The sequence below is a fragment of the Centruroides sculpturatus genome, unplaced genomic scaffold (genome assembly GCF_000671375.1).
Source record: "Centruroides sculpturatus isolate CEXI.00-Female unplaced genomic scaffold, Cexi_2.0 scaffold849, whole genome shotgun sequence".
Classification (NCBI taxonomy): domain Eukaryota; kingdom Metazoa; phylum Arthropoda; class Arachnida; order Scorpiones; family Buthidae; genus Centruroides; species Centruroides sculpturatus.
In genome coordinates, this window is record NW_019384940.1 from 359,718 (window position 1) to 387,065 (window position 27,348).

At 27.5% G+C, this 27,348-nt stretch overlaps 1 protein-coding gene across 4 annotated transcripts in view; it reads left to right on the forward strand.

Moving 5' to 3' along the window:
• The window catches only part of LOC111632109, a 56,431-nt gene extending 42,403 nt beyond the window's left edge, over positions 1-14,028 (forward strand). For all 4 annotated transcript variants that reach the window (XM_023376478.1, XM_023376480.1, XM_023376479.1 and 1 more), the window contains one exon: positions 10,885-14,028. In XM_023376478.1, coding sequence (XP_023232246.1) covers positions 10,885-12,030 — 1,146 coding nt within the window. In that variant the 3' untranslated portion in view covers positions 12,031-14,028. The remainder of the gene's footprint in view (positions 1-10,884) is intronic.
• Positions 14,029-27,348: the final 13,320 nt, after the last annotated feature.

Genomic DNA, 27,348 nt, shown 5'->3' on the forward strand with positions numbered 1-27,348 from the left:
TATATGTTGATTATTGCTATTTTTTTTTTTATATTAGAAATGTATTCATGTATAAACAGATTTTCAGTGTAAAGAATTAAGAGAAATTCTATATTCTAATATATTCTAGTAGAATTCTGTATAGGTAGTACAATGTATGGGTTGACCCAATTCTAAGTTTCTGCCTGAGTGACATACTGAAGGCCTGTTTTGTCAATAGTGGATTGAATGAATATTGACATTGTTTTAATAAAATACAAAGTATTAGAATTGCTTCACAAAGGCTAATATTTACAGTTTTAACATATAAAACAGTTAATTATTCTATTTTCAATGTTTTGATAACAAAGAATACTAAATAGATTAATTGTTTAACTATGTTTTAAATCTAACAAGCAACTTTATTTTCTATAAATTTTTTTAAACGTGATATCAAAAGCATGCAAACGACTGTTTAATTTTTGATTTTGATCATTTATTTAGCCTGAGAATTATTGATAAGTAACTTGTCAGCAAATCTGTATCAGTTTTGTTTAGAAAAATGTTTATAAATTTATGTAAGTAATTAGAATGATAACTTTCAGGAAAAGCATAAAGTATATCTTAATTAATTATTCATATATTGAATTTTATTGTAATTAAAGCATTTATAATTTTTATAGATTTGTGTAATTGTATAGTGAGAACATTCTAAATAATAATTCTTTGTCTGACGCTGACTAATCCACTGATAAGATAACTACAGTCTATATCATAATTACTAAGTTTATTATAACATTTCACAACAGTTCATTACCAAAGTTAGTTATGATTAAAAATATATATATATATATATATATATATAAACCAATTATTTCCATATTTTAAATTTCAATTCTATATCTGTACAAATATTTTCAGTAAAATAAGCACAGAATTATAATAATGCTTCAAAAACTTGCCAGATTTGTTTGACCTTTCTTAATATGCGAACTGTTTTTTTTTATTTTTACAAAATATACTGTATATAGTTACATTATATTACATTATCGTAATTAAGTTAACGTATAAATTTCTTAAAAATATTCAATTTATAAGAAAGTAATTTAATATAATTTTTTGTTCTAGATTTTTGTGTCATTCATAATGATGTAAAATGACTTTTTTTAATGAAGACTATTAATTAACATTGCTGTTAACTGATACAAAAATATCAAATAATCTGTATTTGTTCTTTATATAGTGCATGGGCATTGGATTTACACAAGTTATATTATAAAAATTATTACTTAAAACATCATTAAAGACATTAATATTAGTTTTTTTAAAATGAAATTATAATGAATTAGCTTATTTATTTAGCATACGACAACTTAATTTTGTATAAATTGATAATCATTTGTTTAAATAATCGATATTTTGATAAACAGAAGAGTTTAGAATATAAAAAAAAAGTTTTTCTAGTTTTTTTATTTAAAAATATGAGATATGAATCCTATTTTTACAACTTGGCACTTATTCAGTATAAGCATTAATTTTAAAAATGAATTTTTCTTCACATGAAAGTAAATTGTAAAAGCAGATTTGTACTTACAAAAGGATTAATGCTTAGTTTAAGGTATAAAACAATAAAATTTTTTTTTGCTTAAAATATATATTTATATAGTGTATTTATTGGTTATGATAGTTAAAATTTTTTGATGTAAATTTTGTGATTTGTAACTAAGTAATGGATCAATAATTTGTGTATTTTTAAATATATGTAAACCATTACTTTCTCTAGAAATTTTAAAATCTGCTGTTATAAGCAGTAAAATACATATTCATATCTAAAAATATTAAAGTAACTTTTTGTTATTTAAATGAATATTTAAGAAACTGTTAATATTCAAACATATCAATTATTAAATAACAAAAATAGAATAAAATTTAACAAATTAAGGAATATTATTTGGCATTAATGTTTTCAAATATGACACACAATCTAGCAGCAGAATATATTTTAAGTATTGTTTCTAGTTTGGTAGATTATAGGTTTGAATCTAGTTTCGTGGATGAATTTATCAGATTTTATGGAATTTATTTTTTTTGTTTGGAGTGCTCTGTTCTGGTATTCCATATATAAAAACAACAATTCAGCACTTTGTTTTTGGATGTTGTTATATTGTAAATTAAAATTTAAAATATAAATGCATTTGAATTTGAAAAATCTCATAAGGTTTCTTAATTTAAGAAAGTTTATTTTATCTGTTGTTTAAATACGGTAAAGAAGTCAAAACACATTATTTAACTCAGTATTTTAAAAAAATGTACAATATACATACATTGTTACTCATAAGAATTATGGGCTCTAACAGATTTTTATATCTTAATTTTGTAAAGAAACTTTTAAACTGATAGGGTTTAAAATTAAGAACTTTTATTTGATATTATAATGTAGAATTTAACATTTTACCTTATGTTTATACTTACTCTAAAATAACTTTATAGTGAGACACACGCAGTATTGAATTGGGTGATAAGAATAATAGCATTGACTTAAAAAAGCAAATGCAAATATATTTACTCAACAAGAAATATATTTTATAGAAGCAAATAAAACATACAAAATTACAAAAAATAATCCTAGAAATTAAATAAAAATCTGTATCTATGCATTCAAATGTAATAAGTGAAAAACTACTATAATTAAATATTTCACTGGAAAACTAAGAAACAGGTAATAAAATATCTCAGAAATGTTTCTCATACTTCCAGATAGTAATAAATAACATCCAAAAAATAACGTGTGCACCATTTACCAAAAAATCCCAGCATATGGACGATGCAAAATCGCATCATCGGCACATTGTAATGAAGGTCACGATGCAAAATCACATCAACTAGCAGTGAATGTGTTTCTTACAAGAATGTAAAGTTTAATCTATTTTATGATAAGTTTATCATTAAATAAAATATTTTAAAACTGTATTTTATTCTTAATTTTTTTACAGCTGTTCAGTATGTATTGGTAGAATTTTTGTCAACTTATACGTTTACTTGTCAATAATAACATTTTACAATTTTACTTATGATTCTACATATGAAAATATTTTAATTAATTAATAAATATTGTCTAGAATAAAAATATTTATGATTCTTTTCCGAATTCAAATTTAAGGAGGTGCAAGTTTAATTTATTGGTATCTCTTGTAGATGTCAAAGTTCTTCTCTATTTTCAAAAATTAAAATTAAAACTAGTGATATTTATAAACAGAAAAGAAAATTAAATGAAATGAGTTTTGAAGTAGGAAATCATTCTGTTTGACTTTCCAGAGTCAATAACTAGGACAAAGAATAAGTGACATTGGCCATAGGCTACTCAAATAAAAAATGAATTACCTCTGATAAATGAGAATTGCAATATGCCATAATTAATTTCTGAGGAATTGATGTTTCTATGTACTATTAGTGATAAATTCTCTATTTGCATCTGTAAAATCTACTTATAATTAAAGCTTTAAATTAAAAAATTGCACTACAAAATTTTTTTGATAATAAAAATGTAAGATTTATGGTTAATTTTTTAAAACAATGCATCATGATGATGCATTGTTTTAAAAAATAAGATATAGACTTGCATTGGATTTTCGTGATGAATTTGATATTAATAATACTTACATTTGATAATAGAGAATGCATTTCTACATATCCTTTCATTTTAGTATTAGTAATCACAAAATATTAAGTTTGTTATAATTATAAAATGCATAATTTTATTGTTATAGTTAGATTCAGAAAAAATCGTAATATTCTTAATGTTTTGATTAATCAGTAAAGTTTGTTAAGCAGCGTAGTTCATAAAATTCCATATATTATAAGCAGTTATAATAAAATAAATCGGAAAAGTCTTTCAATGAAATGTGTAATATAGGTTTATGCTAAAATCATTAAGTGTATATATTACTATTCTGTATATTACTAGAAATGTTAAAAATAAAATTTAATATTAAACTGTAAAGAAAATTAATTTGTTGAGCAATTTACTTGGAATTTTGAAGAATTATTTTTTTTACAATAATATGGGCCTTATTATGGGAATTATAGGTCTGATGCCTAACATGTAATGCAATAAATTAGTATTTTGTTTTAATACTTCTAAACTTTGGTGTTAATACTTTATATATTCTAACACAGGAATAGTCAGTAAAAAGAACATTGATTCTGCAATCTTAAAATTCTGTTTTGGTTGGTTAAAATGGCATTAAATATGATTTAGTTTTCAGGTTTTAATAAAAAAGCATACACATTTTTGTGTACATATTTTTTGTATTCAGATTAAGTTAGCATTTTTTGGCTCTTGTTTTTCATTCACTTATTATCATATTAAGACTATACCTGTATTTAATGAGCATCAGCGATTATTTGGGAGATATTTCACTTCTTTAAAAACTCATTCTTTGCTTATTATCTCTGATTTTCTACCATTTAGAATTATTGTTTTGATTTGTAAAATAAATTGGATGATGATTATTAATTTTATTAAGAAATATTTAAAATCAAATTTGAAGAAAATTCATTCACCTAAAACTGAGTAATAGTTATACAGGATGTCTCCCCAAAAAAATTATTTATATATGCATGCATATATACATACTGTACATAAACTTTTGGTTGTTAATAAATTCAATGTTTGTTCTTACTTTTACAATTTAGAATAAATTTTAGAATGAAGATTACATTAGTTTAGATGCATTTCATTTATTTTAAAAGAAAATAATTATATAATTATAATTTAAAATTTTAAATATATTATTACTGTTATTTTTGAGAAAAACATGACAAAAGATAATAACTAGTTACTGCAATCTCTATTTTTATTTTTATAATTTTAAGTATGTGTTTTTTTGGTTGTTTATCCACATACAATACAATATAGCTCTGTATTGCATAAAAATAATTTTTGTATAATTTAATAAAATTATTTAAAAAATTTTAATTTGAATAAGAGATGCTAAGACACCATTTTGTTGCTCTAAGGGATCTATATTTGCGTCTGATTGAATCTAAAAAATCTTCCTGATGGCTTGACCATAGTGAATTTCTCTCTACTCAACCATTTTCACTGCTCATTATGAGTTTGCTGAACTCATTATGGCATGAATAGAAAATGCCATCTTAATGTCCACATGCTAGAGTTTTTCCTTCCATCCTATGGCACTAAAAAACCTGTGTAGGAAAGATAAATAATAGATGAAATATTTAATAATCAACATACAAATGTAAGAAATTATAGTGAGTGATTCATGAGAGTCTAGACTGCTCAGAAAAAATTTTTAATTTTAAAAAGGTTTGGAACTAGAATGATAAATTTAATTATCAAATCTAATCTCCAATAAAATATTTTTCGTAGTACAAATTAGATAATAAAATATAATACATGTGGAAGTTTCAGGTCAATGTAATGTTAAGATAACCAATAATCATTAATATTAATTTTTTTAAATTAACATTAATTTGTTAAAATTATAATAAAAAACTAGATTTTTAAGAACAAAAAACAGTTTAATTCGTAAAAGTTAAAACATTTATGATTAAATTAAGACACAAATTATAATAAAATATTATTTATATCATAATAAAATTATCATCTTAGCATTCATTATTAAAAACTTTTTATTACATTTTAGTTCCTAATTTGTTAATTGCATGTAATTGAAAGATTAAATAATAAAATTAAACTTCTTTCTGACTCTCAAATAAAATATGGCATCAAGTTGAAATTTTTTAAAGCAACAGGATTTATAAAAATAGAGGAAAGATTGCCCAACATAAAATAATGTAAATGCTTTGCAACTGAATTCTTTGTGGCAATTATTTTTCATGTTGTCAAACAATTTGTTTATTATCAATTTTCAAATTTGGGATTCATTAATTAATTTAATGTGCATAATTCTAATTAGAAATTTTTGGCATAATAATTAATTGAATGAAATGATATATTATCTATCATTAAGTATTAAATATAAAATTTGAACATGGTTACTTGAATTTACTATCATTCCAATTCAAACTGCTTATTCTGAAAACAAAAACTTTGCTGAAAATTCAAGCACTTTGATTTTATATTCGTCACGAGGAGTTAACAAGTAATTTTCCTTCTTATTGACTCCTTGGTACTTAGTCTCAAGTTATGCTAGTAGAAACATGTACATATTGATGATGTCATATGATATGAACTTGTTTAGTGAATAGTCTTATTGAGTTTTATCACACGAAACACATAATGTATTCTTGTTGCTATTGGCATAACTGAAGACTAAGCATCTGATGATGGTTGTAAACTACAATAGTGCTTGGGTTTTCTATACTATTTTCATTTCCAAGAGAGGCAGTTTAATAATGTGGATTTATATTGGAGTTTTCATAGCAAGCTTGTTCTCATTATTAGAGTGTTTTGGCATACACAATATTTGATACACTTTCTGAAATTTTGTATGTTGTATCAGTAACATGTCATATCATTTGCTTATAAGAAACTTATTGTTGATGTGCCCATTAGTGAGTAACACAAGATTTGAAACAGTTTTATTATTTGTATTATTGTTTTTAATTAATGTTTAAATGGAGTGAATGGATATATAAAAGTGTGAACAAATTTAGCATTGTCATATAGGATTGCTAGATATTTGGGATAAAATCCGAGACAAAATGAGTTCTTCCTGAAAGATACTGAACACTTCATTTGCGGGACATGCAATAGACGAGTGTTTTTACTCAGCCAGTGATAGAAATATGTTTAAAATGTGGAAAAAAGAAAAAGTTACATTATTGTAGGGACATTTTTTAGAATAAAGTTAACCTGTCACTAGATGGAAGTTGGAAATATCCGAGACAATCCTGGAAAACCAGGACATCTGGGGCAACCCTAATGCATATGTTCCTCTGAATTCTATAATGAAAGCAAGATAATTTGATAAAGTATTAGTTATTTGAATAATAATTTTTAAATAAATAAATAAAAATATGTTCAGTGTAAAAATTTTAGATAAATTTCACCAAAACATAAACATTTTTTCTACACTATTAAAGAGCTTACACAAAATTATATTCTTGGATTTAACTCAATGTCATTTAGCTCTTTAACTTGCCACTAAGCTTGCACGATACATGCTGAAAATAAAAGTGCTGACATCTGGAGGTCATTTAATGAATAAAAAATAGAAAATAATTAAAGAAAGTTTTTTTAATAACAATGCTGTAAAATTACATACTGTATTTAAAATTTTTTTTTTCCTGAAATTATTCAAGAACACTTGATAAGAGGATAATTTGAAAATACATTAATTTTCTATTTCTATTATCATGTTTACGAATATTTAAATTGATTATTCTTTGTAAAATAAATGAAACATTCTACGTTATCAATAATCATTCTTGATAACTTAATAGCCGTGAAAAGTTCATAATTATGAAATTAATACAAAAAATTATTCGCAATTAGCTAAAATATTGATAACACATGATGCTATTCTGTGAATCAGTAGAGATACATAATTATATTTTGAACTATACTCTAGTTCAGGGGTGGCCAACCTTTTGCATACCATGCGCCAATTTTTTGATAGACGAGTTCAGATGCGCAGTGGCGTACTGTGGGTGTTAGCCGCCCGGGGCGGAGAAAAATTTCGGCCACCCTTTAATCAGGTATTTCAATTTAAAAGATCAAAATTCAGTTGTGTGAAAAAAAAATTAATAAAAAATGCGGTGGTGGTGTAGTTACCCGTACAAAATAGTCCTGTTTGACATTAGTGGCGCATACACGATTGCGAATGTATCGTGAAACGTAGAAGCAAAAAAAAAAAAAAAAGGTCAACAGGTGTAGCAGTCCAACCGACTCGTGGACTGTCCGGACGGGAGCACTGTCATTTAGACGCCTATGCACTGATCGAAAATAAACATACATGCATACACTGTAATTTACTATGTAGAGAACACTCATTTTATCTGTAAAGTTGATTTCAACGAATTGTGCAACAAATGAACTTGCCAAGACAGACTATAAAAAATTAATTTTCTATGTAATATTCTTAATTGCAAAGAAGCCAAATCTGGCAATGTTGCTCAGAACTGACTAAAGCGCCACTTGTAATCGTCCAATGCGCCAAGTTTGGCGCATGCGCCACGGTTTGGCCACCCCTGCTCTAGTTTTATATAATATAATTATATTAATTATAATTTAAATTACATTATATTTGATACTTAATAGGAAAATAATCTACATATAATCTAAGTGTTTTATTGAAATCTTGCTATAAATAAATTTTGATAGTCCATGAATTTGTAATTCTGAGCAGAATCATGAAATTAAAAAAATATCTATTGGACAGCAGCACAACTAAGGGAGGCAAAGATGGACATTGTGCTTAGGGTACCAGGTATAAGGTTTGCCTCAAGAGCCAAAACTGTTTGTCACAGCTCTGCTATTGAATCACTTTCGAGTTCTCTCAACTACTGTATTAGGATTATCCACATATATTCAGTTCTAATGAATGAATGTTTTGGACAACTAATCTTCATCATCTGGTATTTTTATAAAGAATAGACTAATGCATTTACTTTGCATTTTATGAAATCAAACATATACATAAATAAATTTTAATTATATTTTATTTCATTAATCTTTTTTTTGTGCAACTTCAGACATTTGGCTATTTTTGCAAAAAGAACTCTAAGAAAAAGTATGAAAGTTCAATAGCAGAGGTATTAAAGGTACACTGATGGATCTAGGTTTGATCCCTGATCAGACTCAAAATTTTCAAAGGTTTTTGATCTAGTTGTCGAATCTCATCCCTTAGCACTTAGCAATCTCAATTGTATGCCTGGTTGAATCTATGATAGGCATGGGGAAAGACTCTGCAAGGTAGAAAGAGCTGTAAAAAAAAAATGCCATAAAATTTTAAATTTTTTACATGGTGAATAAACTTTATTTTTCACTAATATGCAAAGAAACTTTACGACCACTCTGTACATTTATATTCATAATTGCTTTCTGTTAATTATCAAATCTGTTATGGATTGTTACTCATGATATTTTCTCAATAAGCATTTCATTCCTTGATTTTAATGCTCATAGTAAATATTTTTATTCTATTTTCTACATAAAAGCCATTATTCTTCCTGCATAATTTACTTTTACTTGTATTCATATGTTGTGATAACAAATTTTATTCAGATAATGTTTGATGGAGTTGAAATCAGGGGCGTAGCGTAGTGGGGGCGGCAGGGGTGGCCCGCCCTGGGCGGAACTTTTAGAGGACGACAAAATTTCACAATAAATAATAATAATATCTTGTAAAAATTTGAACCATTTCATTTCATATTTTTGTCCCACCTACGGTTTGGACCGATTGAAATGAACACAGAATTTTTCATTACTTATTCTGTGACGAAACTGAATTTTAGTCTTTTAAATTGAGATACCTAAATAAGGGGGTGGCAAAATTTTCCTATGCCCCGGGCAACTGACACCCACGCTACACCACTGGTTGAAATACATAACAATCATGAAATCAGATTATGAAATTTTAGTTGTAAAAAAATCCATTTTTTATTACTTATATTTTTAGTTTATTTCATTCTTTAAATTAATTAATTAAATTAAGTAAAGCTACATAAATTATTTTATAAGTACAATTACATGAAATGAGTAACCTGTAATTAATAAGCCAGAGTGATTTAGGTTCAATCTCATCTAGATTCTTGCGATTTTTAACAGATATCTTTATGCTCAACTGTACTAACCATCTCTATTGTAATTTATATGACCATAATGAAAAATTCAAAGCTAGAGATATAGCTCAAGAATTTAACATTACAGTTTTATGCAAAGTTTTAATCAGCATTTGAGCAAAAGGATTTCATCATTCATTTTCAATTATAAATTTCTTTTGTTTTAATAAATTCATTACATTATCATTATGAGCAACATTGTAATTAAACACTTAATAAACTAGTTGAACAGAATTTTATATAGTGTTAATAGGTTTTTATTTGGAAGTCCTCCAATTAAACAATAATTCTTATTAAAATTGACAGAACAAACATTCTGTATTTGTATTCAGATGTGTTGCTTCTAGAAATTAATACAAAGTTTCAAAATTGTTTAAGTATATTTCATGTAAATACATGTTTGTCTTCTATATTAAAACCAGTTTTGTATTTTTAGATTATTTTCTGCTTAATTGTTAATTATTTAATTACTTTTTTTAATTGATATAATTTTTTTCTGATTATAATATTCTTTAACAAGAATCATAATAAATTGAAATTTACTGTATCCAAAAAATAGCAGAATTTTATATTCCAGTAGTTGTTTTAGAAATTTTTGAGCCAAAATTGGTTAAAGAATTAATTTGTAATATTATTAAAATTTCTATAGAAAAGGATTGAGTTCACCAACTTGTCTAGGTCCCATAAAATATGCAAAATTAGCATTGGTGACAGATGATTCCAGACTTTTTGGACACTGCAGATCCAATTAATATTGATAAAAAAAATTTTTTAAGCAGAAATAATATCCATATATACAGTTTCATAATATCCATATATACTATTTAGGTGCGATTCTCTACTATATACTATTTGTATATAAATAGAGAAATGTTTTATTCTGAACTCTGTGTTTCTAAATATATATTAAAAAACTGAAAATTTGAATATACAATACATGTATATACTGTACAAGTTGATGTCACTTAACTGCTTCTTAAATTCAATTAAGAAAGTCTTCAATGCTTTATGAATCATTTTGAACTTTAATGTAATGTAGATTAAACAGATGCATGTATGAAATACATTTATAATATTTATTTCATGCATTTATCTATTTATTCTACATGTATTTATATATACATACATTTATAATTTATTTATTTATTTTTTCAGAATTACGAACCTATCTGTATTGATGTAGGGGCCATGCTTTGTGATCCTCAGATGCGCGGCATCAAACGAAAGTTTGACCAAGATGAAGATTCTGAGGCTGAAACACAAGAAAACCATCCTACTGTACAAAGGCAGTCAATTTTTAATATTAGTGTCTGTAAGCTCAACAGATTCCGTCAGATGCCCGATCCCGACTTGCTGAGGTCTGTGCTCATTCGAAACACAATTCGTTGCATTGAAAAAGAAATGGAGAAAGATGGAGTTAAGTTTACGTATGGCCCTAGTAGTTCCTTGTTTCTTCCGCCCATCTCTCTTAATTCCCCTTTGGGTATGCTGAATGGAGTACCCGAAGGAGGTGGCAGTCAGGGAACTGTTTCAGTAACTCATGATTGCAATGCGTACAACAAATGCACATCCTCTCTCATCCTGCCCTCGGTTATGTCTATGAGCATGGTTACGGAAAATAATTACAATAGCAACAATAGTAATCCTTATTGTTCAGACTATGATCGTTACCTAGTGAATGTAGACTCGTCATCTGGTAGGATGACACCATTTGTGAGAACTTTGTATGACCGCGTTGATTCTGGTGCCTCCTGGAATGAAGAAGGTGACAGATTAACGAGTTTGAACTGGAGTTCAGTGCTGAATTTTAATTCGTCTGCAAATAATGTCATAAACAACGGTTCGGGTGTAACTTACAACGGGACTCAAACATCCGAAAATCAATTTGATACTGGCCATAACGGTTGTTTTTCGGGAGATCCAATATTGAATCAAGAGACATTGCACACCCTTACTCCTCTTCCTACAACAGCTATATCAGTCAATGCACAGAATCAGAGTGCAAACCCTATTTCTGTTCCTGTTTCTGGCAGTACAAGTCCTACTTCTGGTAGCTTGTCATCATCAGGGAATAGTGAAGACGAAATATTCGGAGATATCGACCTATCCTTATATGACTTTGATTTATTATCTCCGCTTTCGCCACCCAGCGTAAAAATGGCTCCCGTGAGTGCGGAAGAATTGATGAGGTCACTTTCTTCTAATACATCCGATTCCATCCAATCATGTCAGACTGGTAACTACTATAAAAGTGATTATTTTAGTGAGGAAAGAGAACACGTGACACCAGTTATGTCCTGACTGCTCTTTTTGTAATGCAAAAAACAAAAATTTATATTATACTAGACTTAAGTGGTCATCTGACTGAAACTCCAGTCAATTGTCTCAGGTGATGACAGTATCAGAAATGCCCAACTTCACAACTTTTACAACGGTTGTGAAACACACTTTCTCACATCAACGCAACCATAAATATATAAATAAAAAATCATTTTCATAAAAATTTGTTATTTGAAAACTGAAAAAAATTGTGATATCATCCATTTTTAAGACTAAAGGTATTTTTAATCCTTTGAAACAAGTTAACTGTTTGAAATATATTTAAAACCACCACATAAAAAATGAAAATAATAATGAAAAGAAAAAAAAACACTAATGTTATTCAATACAGATGAGTTACTGACAGGAATTGAAGTTTCATAATTTAAGATGTTCAGCCGTTTATTTATTATATATTCATTTGGATTTTCTCATTGAAAAAGAAGCATTTTTTTCTTTTCTTTTGGCATTTTTAAACTTAAAAGGAAAACAAAAAATTTAATATAAATTTTCAAAGAGACGAGTCTATTTTCTTGAAGAATCTATTTAAAATTATTAAAATTAAAAATAAATAAATAAAATGTAATATATAATGTAATAATAGGAGACTTGTTTATATGATATTTGAGAAGTAAAACTATTTGCAAAAATTTCGACTGTCGATGGGTCTGCTGTCAAATATGTCGGTAAATATCAGATAAGGCTAATGGGACCAATAGAAAACAATCCTTACACAAACATTTTGTTATTTATGTTTTCCTCGAAATAAATACATATATCTTCAAGGATTATGGTCTTAAATTCCAATGTCAGAAGTTATAAAAAATTTTTGGCCATCTTCAAAGTACCTGTTTGCTTCGACTTGTTGGAAGCAAGCTGCACAATTTCCTGCTCTACCTATCACTGGTTTTCTATTACTATTTTTAAAAATGCTCTGTTAATGTGCATCTCTAGCACAAAACCATAGGAGTTGATATCTATGAAACAAATCATTCTTTCTGATGTATGTGTGATTCGATGGAAAAGATAAATTTCTTAAGTTTTTCCAGTTAAATAAAAAAATAGCTCATGACATGTCTGCAAGAGAAAGCAGGCTCTCGCTGCCTATTTAGTGCAATTACTAAATCCAACGAAGATTATTCCGAAGCAACTGACGAGCTTCTGTTAAAAGTTATATCACAGAGTGGAATGCAGTATTGCAATACTTAAAAATGAGCCAAAGAAGTCAACCAAAATGGCAATGATGTGTAAAATGTACATAATGACAACTGTTTGTGAGTCTAGTGGAATTGTATATTTATTTTATAGTAGCATACTATTAACAATTGGGTTCATACTGTCATGCAACAAACTAGTGTCAGCAAATGTGTTGCCGATAATTGAAAGGACAAAAGATCATATTAATCTTTCATGAGAACACTAATCTTATTTGAACTAGTTAGTTTCAGAATATGATATATCCATAAATTGTACATATACATCTTGTATACTGTACATATTCAACATCAAACAGCAGGATTCCCCCTTTATTGTATTTCTTTAAACATATAGGCAAATGTCTACCATTACATTAGCAAAGTTAACTATTTTGTTATGGTGCTGTCCCAATTTGCACAGAATTGATAAAGTTTTTAAACAAAAAAAAAAAAATGCAGTCAGTGTCTGTCAAGGTCAACACTGTGCAGCAATGTACTTGTATAATCATTATTAATGTCCAAGCATACACCTCCTGTGCTGAATTCAGTTGTCAAAAATCCCATAATTAAAAATTCTGAAGGAAATCTTCTAAGTTTAAAAAAATATTTTCAAAGTAATAGATGATTTTAATTTTCTTAATTTTACATTTAATGGAAGGATATTTAATTAAAAAATTAATAAAAACTAATTATGTTGATAGAAAACATTGACAGAAAGTACAGAACAGATTTAGTTTTAATAGAACTCAGCTAGCGAAATTTCTTTGATCTCCAAAAAAAAAAATCATAAATACTGCCAATATAAAGTATATATATATATATATAAAGAAAATAATATAGATCAAAATTGCCTTTAAAATTTTTGTTACAAATTTGTTGTATCGACAAAATTCCCTTAATTTTATTAAAGAAATACATCATTCTGGTTATACTATACATCTATATATGAATATATACAATNAATATCCATATATACAGTTTCATAATATCCATATATACTATTTAGGTGCGATTCTCTACTATATACTATTTGTATATAAATAGAGAAATGTTTTATTCTGAACTCTGTGTTTCTAAATATATATTAAAAAACTGAAAATTTGAATATACAATACATGTATATACTGTACAAGTTGATGTCACTTAACTGCTTCTTAAATTCAATTAAGAAAGTCTTCAATGCTTTATGAATCATTTTGAACTTTAATGTAATGTAGATTAAACAGATGCATGTATGAAATACATTTATAATATTTATTTCATGCATTTATCTATTTATTCTACATGTATTTATATATATATTATATATATAAAATGCCAAAGAAAACATTACAGTTTGTTATAATTTGTATATTCTCATTTAATTTATAAGTTTGCTCACAAATTGGCAGCAGCAACCAGTCATAATATTGAAATCATTACATAAAGACACGAGTGTACAGAATTGTAATTTTTGAATATTCTTTCTTTAAAGTCCATTTATTACTATTGTGATATATATATTGAGTTTGAAAATCTTATCTTATTTTCGTAAATAAAGTTCAAAAATTGTTCAAAAAAAAAAAAAAAAATGTAAATGGATCAAAATGCTCATTTAAAATCATTATCGCATGCCTCGTTTTGTATGTAATTACATCATTAAAAAAAATGGACTTTTAAAAAAAGAATGCTTGAAAATGGCATAAAATGAAGTAAACAAAAATAATTGTATATTAGTACTATCAGTTTATATTCATAGAATTATACTTATAAATTGGTGTTTTGCTTAATGTTTTATACTGGTCTCTATCATATTTTTTATTTACTGTGTTCCTGTTACAGCTATTTTAAAAGGGCAGCAATCTGAAAAAGGGGGGAAATCTAAGTTTATCTTGAAATAATTTTTTTAACAAGCTTAGAAGTTATCTTTCTTTGCAAAATCTTGATTAGGAATAGATAAAATTCAACTATTGTTCAACTATGATCAAGATGCTAATTTGCATAAATTTTTAAAAGATATAATCTGAGTCATAGGATAAAATTGGGCATCATTTGATCAAGCTCAAAAAGTGGATGTTTCTAGAGGATTGCATGATAAAGAATTGCTGTTTCTGATATAAAATATTAAAAGACTATGTAATGCTGTTGAATTTTTAAACCATTATTTATTGATTATATATAATTATATAACTTGCAGTACAAATATAATTTTCTTAAACAGAAATAACAAAACTGTATGATTATTTATAATGCAAACTATAGAAATGATGCAACAGTTTGCATCATTGCTTGATACTGAGTCAATGAATGTTATCATCAGACTATTCAAAGCATTATATTGCAGAAATGGCATAACTTTGTTGTGAAATTCCTCAAAATTCTGTCCACGTTTCAAGCTTTCTTTGTTGTGCATTTTGTTCCTAAAATTCAGAGTAAAATATTACTAAATTAATTCTTTACTTTCTAATATTTTTGTTTTAATTTTTTTTCCAATTCTTTAAAAATATAGGGAGTTTTCTTTCTTCAAAGCCATTAAAATGTTCTGCCATTAATGATGCTTATAACTAATGCTTCCTTTATACACACTTTTAATCCATAATTACCAAATACTCATTAAATCACATCATGATCCACTAATAAGAAATATGCTTGCATGTGTACTTATGTGCCAAGTCAAAAAAATAAAAGGTGAATATTCTCTATGAGAACAATTATCGTCTTCAAAATACCTGCTGCCCATCAATTTAAAAAAATTGACATTTGGAATGTTTCTTTATTTTTTTTTTGTTATTGTATCATCATATTTTTATTATTGCTATTATGTATAAAGTGAAAATTTTATTTTAACTGTGCTACATATGATATGTAAATAGATGCAGAGAATTATTCATTCATTAAAAATATACATTTTTACAGAAACAAGCAGTGATTTGACCAGTATCTGGCTAGTATTGTTGCCTTGTAGAGTAAATTGAGTATGGCATTTCAATAAAAAGAAAAGATATAAGTATTTTTAAAAAGGAAAAAAGTAAAAATAAGCAAACACATTGGAAATTTTTCCATCTTTTTTCTAACGTATAGCCTTATTGCTGTTTACTTCTTAAGAGACAACTAATTAGGAAGATAGTCGTCTATACATACATATGTATATATGTATGATTTATTTATAAATTTTACGATTATACTTTTTAATATTAAAATAATTAATTCACAATAAAATTTTAGTTGAAAATTTCTACAAAATGATGTTGAAAACAAAAAAAGTACTGAGAAAACTGAATGCAAGGAGTTAATTTGTAAATGGTGAAGCCCTGAAAGAAGAATGTGTACTTTTGGTGCTTTTGTTATTGTTGTTTGTTGTTGTGTAAATAGGGTACGATGCTCAGTTAGCTCTAGATTGTTGTTGAGTACATCAGGACGACGGATGTTATAAATACTTGTTAGATGAATATCTGATGATGATGAAAGTGGAAATATTGTAATGTATGAACAAAACCCTGAACTGAAATGTATGGGTTATGGTATGATTATTTATTACTTCTAGTAATGGATGACACAAATTCACACTGTATATTTATATATTAAAGTAAAAGAATGCTTAGCATTGTATAATTCTCCAAAAGCTTCCATTAAAAAGCTCTATCAAACTATAAATATGGTAAATATTGTTTTATTTCAACATATATATCATCATTAAAAATTCTTAACCAATATCAAAACATGCAATAAACAAAATAGTGTAATTTATCATTCCATTTAACTATTAAAACACAAATAAAGAACATAATAATGATAACTCAAACCAATTTTTAGAGCATAAAGATTTTGTGACCATTCTGAATTACTATTTTGTTTCATAATTATTACTATTTTTTAATAATAATTTGGTATTCTATTATATATATATTTTTTAAACTACATTAAACAGTTTAAAATACAATTATTATATTTTAAACTGCATATCTTTAATCTGAAGAACTAAATCCTTTTGTAGATGTTAGAAATATAGTAAATTCCTGAAAACAGCTATGAACATTCCTTTATTTGAAACTATTGAACCAAAATGTATATATATATTTTTTGTTTTTGATTCATTAAAAATTGGTTTGTCAGTTTTAATATAAAAAAAATGATTTTAGATATGATTGAATGGAATCATTTTTTATATTTGAACAAAAAATGTATAAAAATTTATAGACATTAAAATCTTTATTATAAAAATAAAAATATTCATATTAAATTAAATTTTTTAATTTNTTCCAGACTTTTTGGACACTGCAGATCCAATTAATATTGATAAAAAAAATTTTTTAAGCAGAAATAATATCCATATATACAGTTTCATAATATCCATATATACTATTTAGGTGCGATTCTCTACTATATACTATTTGTATATAAATAGAGAAATGTTTTATTCTGAACTCTGTGTTTCTAAATATATATTAAAAAACTGAAAATTTGAATATACAATACATGTATATACTGTACAAGTTGATGTCACTTAACTGCTTCTTAAATTCAATTAAGAAAGTCTTCAATGCTTTATGAATCATTTTGAACTTTAATGTAATGTAGATTAAACAGATGCATGTATGAAATACATTTATAATATTTATTTCATGCATTTATCTATTTATTCTACATGTATTTATATATACATACATTTATAATTTATTTATTCACAAACAACTTTACTAAATCCAATACATCATAATACTAAAGCCAACCATTGTCGTATGCTATCGGGTTATTTAGCCCGATAGCATACGACAATGGTTAGCTTTAGTATTTATTTATTCTGCAAAAAACATTAAAGAATTAAATATTGAATTTTTCTATAGCTTTAACTTTTGAACTATTATTTTATGTAGAATGACCAGCAAATTCCCTATACATGCAGATTAGAAATTATCTATAATACTACTATTCATTTTCCATACAAATTTTTATTGTTCTGTATTCTTCTGGTCATCATCTTCCATTTTTATAGTTGGAAGTCATTAGATCAGTCCTGATTCCAATTTTTATCTCATAAATTATTATATAATGAAAAATATTGCAGTGCTTAAAGCAAATTATCAAGTCTGGATGTAGACCTAATATAGAATAGTATCCTTTAAGTCCAATCTATTACTGAATATTTCTAATTGGGAGACAAGGACGCAATCTCATGTATACAGACTTTATGGCTCCTCTATGAAATAACATTTAAAGCTCTAAAATTATTAATACAACTTTGTAGTTGAAAACAAAATTTAAAAATTACAATATTATCAATTTTGATCAGTCTCTTCTCCTGCCTCCTGTGACTTACTTTTTTGATCTTGCTATCCTTGTGGATCTGTTGAGCTTTCTGAGGAGCAAGAGATTTGAAAGTTTTTCTGTAAGAAATGCAGAAAATCCACAAGGAAAACAAAGAGGAAGATTACTAATTTTTTAAAATGAAATCAAATAAACAATTGATATTATTTTTAAAACATTATAGAAATGACAAAGAGCCTTACTTATAAACTTAAAGAATTAAATATAAAATATTTTAATCTTTTATGTTAATTTAAAAAATACAAGTAAGATACAAAATGATAAACATATTCTTTACTCTAATATTAATAAATAAATATATTTTCTTTCTTAAAATTAGTTAATTTTATTCATAATAAATCAGTTTAAAGTAAGCTAATATATTTATGTTTTTTTTTTTTTAATTTTAATAATTTTGATCTACAAAGTATTATACAATAAAGAAATTCTTTTCTTTTTTATATATCGTGTACATAGACATTCTTTAAAAATTAATTAAATTCTAAAAATAATTCTCTTACAGTTCTTATATTTCAAATTATATTGAATTGAAAAACGGTTTTTGGTATTTTTTTTCCGTTTTAAATTGTAATTTTTAAAATATTTTTACTGTATTTTATAAGTTCTTTCTTTTGAAAAATAGAATTGCTCCAATGAAGTTTTTTCTAGTTGAGATTTATTTTTCAATTTGTTAAGTATAAAAAGCATTTTCTCAAAACCTAGGCAACAATTATCCTTTTTGCTGAAATTTATTGTAGTTATGAGAACTCGTATAATTGAATTCCACTTACATAAGAGAAATTTGAATTTGCTTCAATTTTGCATGAAGAACTCATACAAAAAGTAACAATCAAGAAAAGTAACATAAGATTTAAACCATTTGTTTTCATAAATAATTTGCTTTTACTCCCCATTTAAGTGTGGTTTGATCTTCATGAAGGATTTGAGTCTACATACCTCATTGAACATCTTATAAACATTTAAAGTACTAACACCGTAACAACTGTTTGTTTTTATTTTGTCTCTTTCTACCCTGTCATCATAAGAGACCATTGTAATCATGCTCATCATGGATTCAGTTAGACCCACAATGGGACTAATATATTTGAGACAGACCATCTCAATCACCCAGATTCAATCTTGTGTTCCTCGGATCATATAGGATGACTCCCATGGTGAATGTTACTTGAATTTATTTTATTTATAGTTTAAACAAATGTGAAAAACAAATCCAATAACCTGATTATTAATTAATGCCAAATGATCTGCTGGATTCTTCAGGCTATATTAAGGCTAGTTTATTAATTAGTTATAAGGTAATTTGACATGCAATGACAGCCTAACCACCTACCTCTAGTCATCACATTACTTTATATATAATTATTAAACTAGCCTTAATATAGCCTGACAAATCCAGCAAACATGGGCATTTCCAGTGCTTTGGGTATTAATTCTAACCAAAAAATTATTTTATATTAAAACAATTTTATTAATTGATGAATTAAGCAATTATTATATATATATATATTTTTAATCTGTTTAAAAGTAATTTATATACTATAGAATATACATATTTAAAGAGATGACACTATAATTATTTGTATATACAGAGATTATAGATTTTCTATGCATGAGATTGTATCCCGAATCTTTCTGTTATAGAATATTTTTATGATAAATTCACTGGATGATGGATTAGATGCAGATCTAATATGGTGTAATCTCCTCAGAGGCCACACTTAACAGATGAAAATTCATTTTGGAAAATTGTGAGTGAGAAAATTTGTCAACTCTGCCTTATATCAAAACTTATAATTATCAAAAGCTGATTTATTATTTTATCTGTCAATGTATTTAGAAAAATATGGGGGAAAATGTCAAAATTTATGTAGAAAATGAAAAAAAACATATAGATAAGATGGCTAGCAAAACCAATACAGCTATATAAAATTGATACTGTACTATATCTTTATGTTAAATTTTATTATAATGACTTTTTCTTTAAAAATTTTAGCTAATTAAACAAAGTAACTTTTGATTAGATGTTTTATAATATTTTACACACACAAATTCTGTACATTATATTCTAAAATGATTTTTTCTTTAACAATATGAAAAATACATAAATATTAACTTCTTCATTTTTTATATAGTCTAGAAGTAAAGAGTAAAGGACACCAGAGTGCAACATAAAATAAATTTTATTTAGGAGTAAATGTAAAAAATTCTGTTCAAATTCAATTTAAACTGAAAGAAATTTTAAATATTTTACATATATTTTTTTTTTTTATGCACAGCATCATTCCACTGTATACTATGCTCTATTATTATATATAAAAACAACTCAGGAGATTCAGCAGACAAATTTATCACAAAGGAATGTTTAATTTGCAATTATACATTTAAATTGAAGAAAAATGGTGGAAATATTAAGCATATTATAGTTGTTTTTGATATTGACCCTATACAATGTACTAATTACAGTATAGACAAGTTCATTGTCCAGTTTTGGGGGTGGACATTCATGGAATCAGTTCTATTTCAATAATGATAAAACGTAGATTTTTTAAAATAATTTTAATTGTTTAATTAATTAATTAGAATGTTTTTATTTTTATATTAATACAGAATTAAAGAAAAATGAGTTTCTATTCTACTTTATTGTTTTTAAAGTTCAAGAAACGAAGACTCGTTTAGTGTACTGTACAGTACATCATGTTGTTGTTATACATTAAGTAAATATTGCTGCAAACTGCGACATTTACCAAGTGAAACTTTCCATAAATATCCTTTTTTAACAACAAAAAAAGGTTAACGAGCTCTGTACTAAGGCGAATTATTCTCTTCTCGTTACATAAAGACGAAAATTAGAAAGCTTTCTAATTAAATTATCAAATTTAAATGGATAAAAGTATCGAAATTTTAAATACTTTTATTTTAAAAAATAATTACAATAAATAAATAAAATATTATATATGAAAAGAATACAAATAACACGTGGTTAGATTTAAAATTTTCAATCTCTCAACCGATTGGTTCTTCAATTCTGTAACGAAATCATTCATTGGTCAAATTTTTGCACAAGTGTTCATTCGACCAATAGAGATTAAAATTTAAAATAATTATATACCGATTTCCTGATTAAACCGGGGCACGTGTTACTATTCTGTGACCCTGGGTATTTTTTAAAACGTGTTTATCTGAAGACTCAAGAATTTTTAAGGCTGAGATTTATTACTTTGCAACAGGAGTCGAGTATGTAAAAATTAAAAGAAATACAGTCGATTTTACTTAACAGAGCAGTGCCATCCGCACAAAGGAGCCCCAGGACACCTAAGCGTGACGTGCCCTAGTGTTTTCAGTAAAGGTCTTGAAAGAATTGTGAAACAGTCCATTATCGTCGTAATTTTCTCGTCCGTGTGAATCGTCCTTTATAAATTTAACAACAAATTTTTATCTGTCTTCGAGTTGTATCGAGCAGATTCGGGAGCGTATCCTGTTTGTTTTTGTTTAATAAAGTAAACAATGTATAAAGGTTTTATCACTGTAGTGAGAGTTAAAAAATTTTTCTCAGCTCTCAACAGTTGAATACAAAGTAATACTCGATATATGTTTTCAATGATTTCCAACTATCAACATGGAAGACGGGCAACCACCACCGGTGTTGTGATATCCTCCCCTGCAGTGCTGTCTTCATTGCTGCTATATTCTTTGTAAATACCATTTAATTATTATTATTATTATTATTATTTTTTGTATTCTTAATGATGTCCACTCATCGCTTATGGTAGCTTTTCTCAATGGCCTGTAACTCATTGTAATCATTTGCAATTTTCTGTGTTTTTGTTCATCTGCAGTTACCCTTGCCTGTATCTTCACACCAAACTTTTGTCGCGGCGTATGTTCATGTATACTATTGTAAATCACTTAAATAATTGTAATTTTCGCAAGCCTGTACCAATTGTAGCATCATGAATGTACAAGTCGACCCCCCTATAACACTGTTGATCATTCCGTTTTATATGAATTCCATGTTGTACGAGTCACTTAGATTTTACAAATACGTGTGCCTGGCTGTAAATGGCTCACTTATTTGTAAAATCTAAATGACTCGTACAACATGGAATTCATATAAAACGGAATAATCAACAGTGTTATAGGGTCGACTGTACTGTACAAACACCCATCCTTGTATATTTCTACATTGTACTATGTATTACTGTTTGCTTCCTATTGTTATTGTAAAACTCTATACTGTATGTTGATTTTACACTACTAATGAAATGTAAATGTAAATATCAACATGGAAGATGATGTCCTGTAGAACTTGCGAAAAATTTGAAATTTGTGCGAGGAATGGTAAAGGAGGGAACAAACATACAGATACTGTTTTCAATTGTTTCGAAATTAAAGTAAGGATTAATTAATTAATCCATAAAATATCCTGAACGTTCACAATGGCAAATTTCTAATTTGCATATATTTTCGTATCAATCTCTTATTATTTAAATTTAATTGAAGTTTTAACCTTATTATTAAAATAATAAACGACTTAACTTCATTAAAATTATATAAAATTTCGAAGTTTTAATCATTATATAAGTTATAATAAGTTTAATTTTTAATTAATTATCGAAATAACATTAAAATTTGTTTGGTATCAACGTTAATAATAGCATTAAGAATATTTCGTTACGTCTTCGTTAAGGACATTTATTTAATACACTTAAATATATTTTCTTCCATTTTATTTTAAAAATTAATTATCAGTTCTCTGTTGTACTGTACCATTTTAATTCTCAGAAAATTTCAAGAGTTAAGGAAGATGAGGATGCAATGCATGCAATCATTGAATTTAAAGGTAATCCACTGTTTGAAACGTAAATTTTATAAGGCTGGTGTCCAAAAGTCAGTTAACCATTACAAAGACTATTATTAACCTACTTCAAAAATTGCCGAAAATCCTTTAATTAATTGTTGAGATGGTTTTTCATTCGGTATACTTTGAAATTTCATTAGTAAATTACTTGTATAAAATATGGTTACCTGACTTTTGAGTCATTTTTAATTAAGTTTCACTTGAAAATTTAATTTTTAAAATATAATACGTTTAAAAATTTTAAACTGAATTTACAAAATGAAGATTCTTGCAAAGAGGAAAGCAATACGGGAATTTCATCATTGATGCAGTCATATTTTTTTAAATGATTCAAAAACTCGTCATCATCAGTATCGCAATTTATGGATTCTTTAGTGATTCATAATGATATGAATCAATATTTTGAAATAATATTCCTCGTGTTCGCATGAAAGAATTGTGTTTAAAATGTTTATCAATCAACTTACTTCGGCTGCAATATTCAGGTAGTAGCGGATTATGTTCCTTTGAGGCCCTTTGCGCAAATTTCTTATAAGGCCCTTTATGCAAAAATGTTATTTTTATATTAAAAAAGACAATAAGATTCTCAAATAATAAAAAGACATTCTACCAAATCGTAAAAGAATACTGTTCTGAGCTCACTTTACCACCATTCATATTCACAAGTAAACACGGTTAATTAAGTTTTGTCCACCCTCTTTCGAAGCATCTGTATTATAAAAAGTAAATTTTTAAATTTCTAGACATGTAAATTTGTAAAAGTGTTTTTAAGGATCATTGTATTTTATCAAGAGGCCCGGACCACTTACCTTCAGTGGCCCCTTGTATATTCAAGAAAACACAAGGAACGAAAAGGAATGGCTAATTTATAAAACGTGTATTTAAGGCCCGTGCTAAATGGTCTCGCTAGTTCCTCTATGAGAGGGCCTGTTTATAGTAATCATAAGAGTAACATTATTTCAAATGTAATTCTCACTGAAGAATCGGCAATCATTGTGTATGGGAATTGGGTACGTTAGAAATTTTTCACGTAAGGATCCGGATTCGAATCCGAATCGGATTCAAATTTTTCATAGGGTGCGTTTACTTTTTGCTAGCTTCCAAGCTCGCCGAGCTGACATACTAGCGCGGCCTGACGTCATACTAGCACGCTCGTAAAAGTATACACAGTAATGGACGCTGCCATCTTTGAACAAACTCCAAGCTTGTTGTAAATTATCAGAGCTCGCCGAGCGCGCTAGGAATGCTAGCAATGACGTCATGGGTGCGAAAAGTAAACGCCGTGCTCATTGCCAGCTAACAAAAAGTATACAGGCTGAGCGTGCTAGGGGCGAGATCGGAGTTAAAAGTAAACGCACCCATAGTCAATTCGTTTGGCACATTGCTCGTCCTTCATGCATGATGACAAATCTGGTAAATTTATCAGCAATGTTGAAGGATAGATGATAACTCAGCATGGATGAAGAGTGTTGAGAATACAGTCGACCCCCCTGTAACACTGTTGATAATTCCGTTTTATATGAATTCCACGTTGTACGAGTCACTTAGATTTTGCAAATACGTGAGCCGTTTACAGCCAGGCACACGTATTTGTAAAATCTAAGCGACTCGTACAACATGGAATTCATATAAAACGGAATAATCAACAGTGTTATAGGAGGGTCGACATCAATTTAGAGATGAATTCAACGAGTAAAAATGGATTTATTACTATAAAAATGAGATTTTTATATTAAATATGTGGTTCTATTCATTGTTTGTGTTAAATTATCTTAACTGCGTTAAATTTATTTGCTGAAAAAGTTCTATCGTGCAAGAGTGATTAACTAAATTTTAAGAATAAAGTAAATTACATAACTAGCGTAGTCCTTATCGAACTAAAATTGGCCGTACTTGTACTGTACAAAATGATTAATGGCACTCAAGCACGCACTTTTTCTCTTCGATTGTTGCATTGTGAAAATATAATATAGAAAAAAATTGTTTTTCATTTATTAACAGACCTCATATCTTTTGTTATTTTCCTTTCTGTTAACAAAACTAATTAATTTAAGTGTGCACGTTTGAAAAAATCTTATGAAAACTGTTCTGTCAATTGAGAGCTGTGCAATTGATTTATCATAATAGAATATAATTCTTCTTTATTTTCTAATTTTGGGAATTTTTAAAGTTAAAATTAGTTTTATCAACAAATGCTCCGAGCAAGGACCAAAATGGCGACTGTAAATGGACGTATCTACGACTCTAGTTTTAGTTTAACAGGGAATGTATGCAGTAATATCTCTCATGTGTGTCACGTTTTGTGGCTGATGTATACGTCACAGTTCCTAGAATCCATTAACACGTAAAACAGATAATTCTCGTGTAATAAGTGTAGTATGATGCCAGAATATAAATTGCACTTTTTGTAGTAAACAAAAGAAAATTAATTTTTCAATTATTTACTATTATTTATATGTAAATTTATGTGTTGTTTATTCGTTTCGTCGAATTATATACTTACGTAAAGTTGCTATTATGAAATTGTTTGGAAAACATAATTTAACTGTAAGCTGAATGGTTTGCGAATGTGGAACAACATATTTAAGCTATTTTACTCGTTATAAATAGATTTGACCCGAAACGGAGTGGGCAAGCAAAGTTTCGGTTGACAAAATGTATTTATGAAAGCGACCAAAACCAGTCGCAACAATTGAACTGGTACCTGTAGTTGGTCGCAGGTTCGTGTCTCACCAGCGTAGAGTTTTCGGCATTTTATTCACATGCCTAATACCACATGCCCATTTCCCATAGAAAATCCCACAGGAAAACATTCCCCTTTTGGCAAATTGCCCATGTGTTGCATCAATTCCTTAAATTCTACTGGATTTGATGGCCAGATGACCAAAGCCTTAAACACTGGCTACCTGGCCATCTGGCCATCTGGCACAGTTCAAAGGCATTTAAAGCCTGATTCGATCCCGAGTTCTCCTCTTGGAGATGCTTTATTACAATCGAACAGTGCAACAATACAATCATACTCAAATATCATACAAATTAGATTTTGAAGCCATGTTTACTATAATGTGTTCTTCCTCAATATCAATTTCAATTTTCCTCAATTGTATCTCAAAGTCTGACATCACACTTTAAACAGGATATTTGGAATATCAAAGATTTTACACTTGACAACTTGAAGTTCCTCTCAAGTCTCGAGTTGATTCGTTACATTGTCCTCAAGATGTCTCCATAAAAAGAACTCTCTAAGATTCAGATTTAGAGAATATGCAAATCAGCTATTTCTATTCCATAGTGCTTTTCATTATGCAAAGATTATTGAAACTGAGATAAAAAATATTGAAATAATTTTAACAGAAAAATAGAAACAGCTTCAAATGCTGATCTGAATGTTATTTGAGTAGGATTTGTTTACCTCGTCTTTCAGCTGTAATAAAACATTATTACATTTTGTAAATGGGTTTTGGACTTGTAAGAGTTTGTTGAATGGACAATTCTGGTTGCTGTTGTTACCTCAACACAGTTCAAAATTGTTGCCAGCCTTCTGTGCCCTCTTTCAGGCTGTGAATCCTCCTTTGGAAGCAGTTGTCAGCTTGGGCTAGAAATTTTTGCCTTTTACTCTCTTAGCTGTTATAACACAATACAGGAAAGTATTGTAATGAAATCAGATTTGACTCTCTGAGTGTTTGTAAATCAATGTTTTGATACTCCCTGAACCCAATAATTCAAAAAGAAGGGGGGAACATTTCTGTGTGTGTGTGTTGGAATCTGTTTCATTTAATATCTCAGGTTGGGGTAAAGATTAAGAAATGAAATTTGGCACAATAGGTTGTATATAAGGAACATTGATGCTGTTAAATTTTGGTGGTTAAAGGTCGAGAGGGTGAGGAGATAGAAGAGGTCGTGTCATATTTCAAGTGGGGTCAAACTTAATGAAAATTTTAC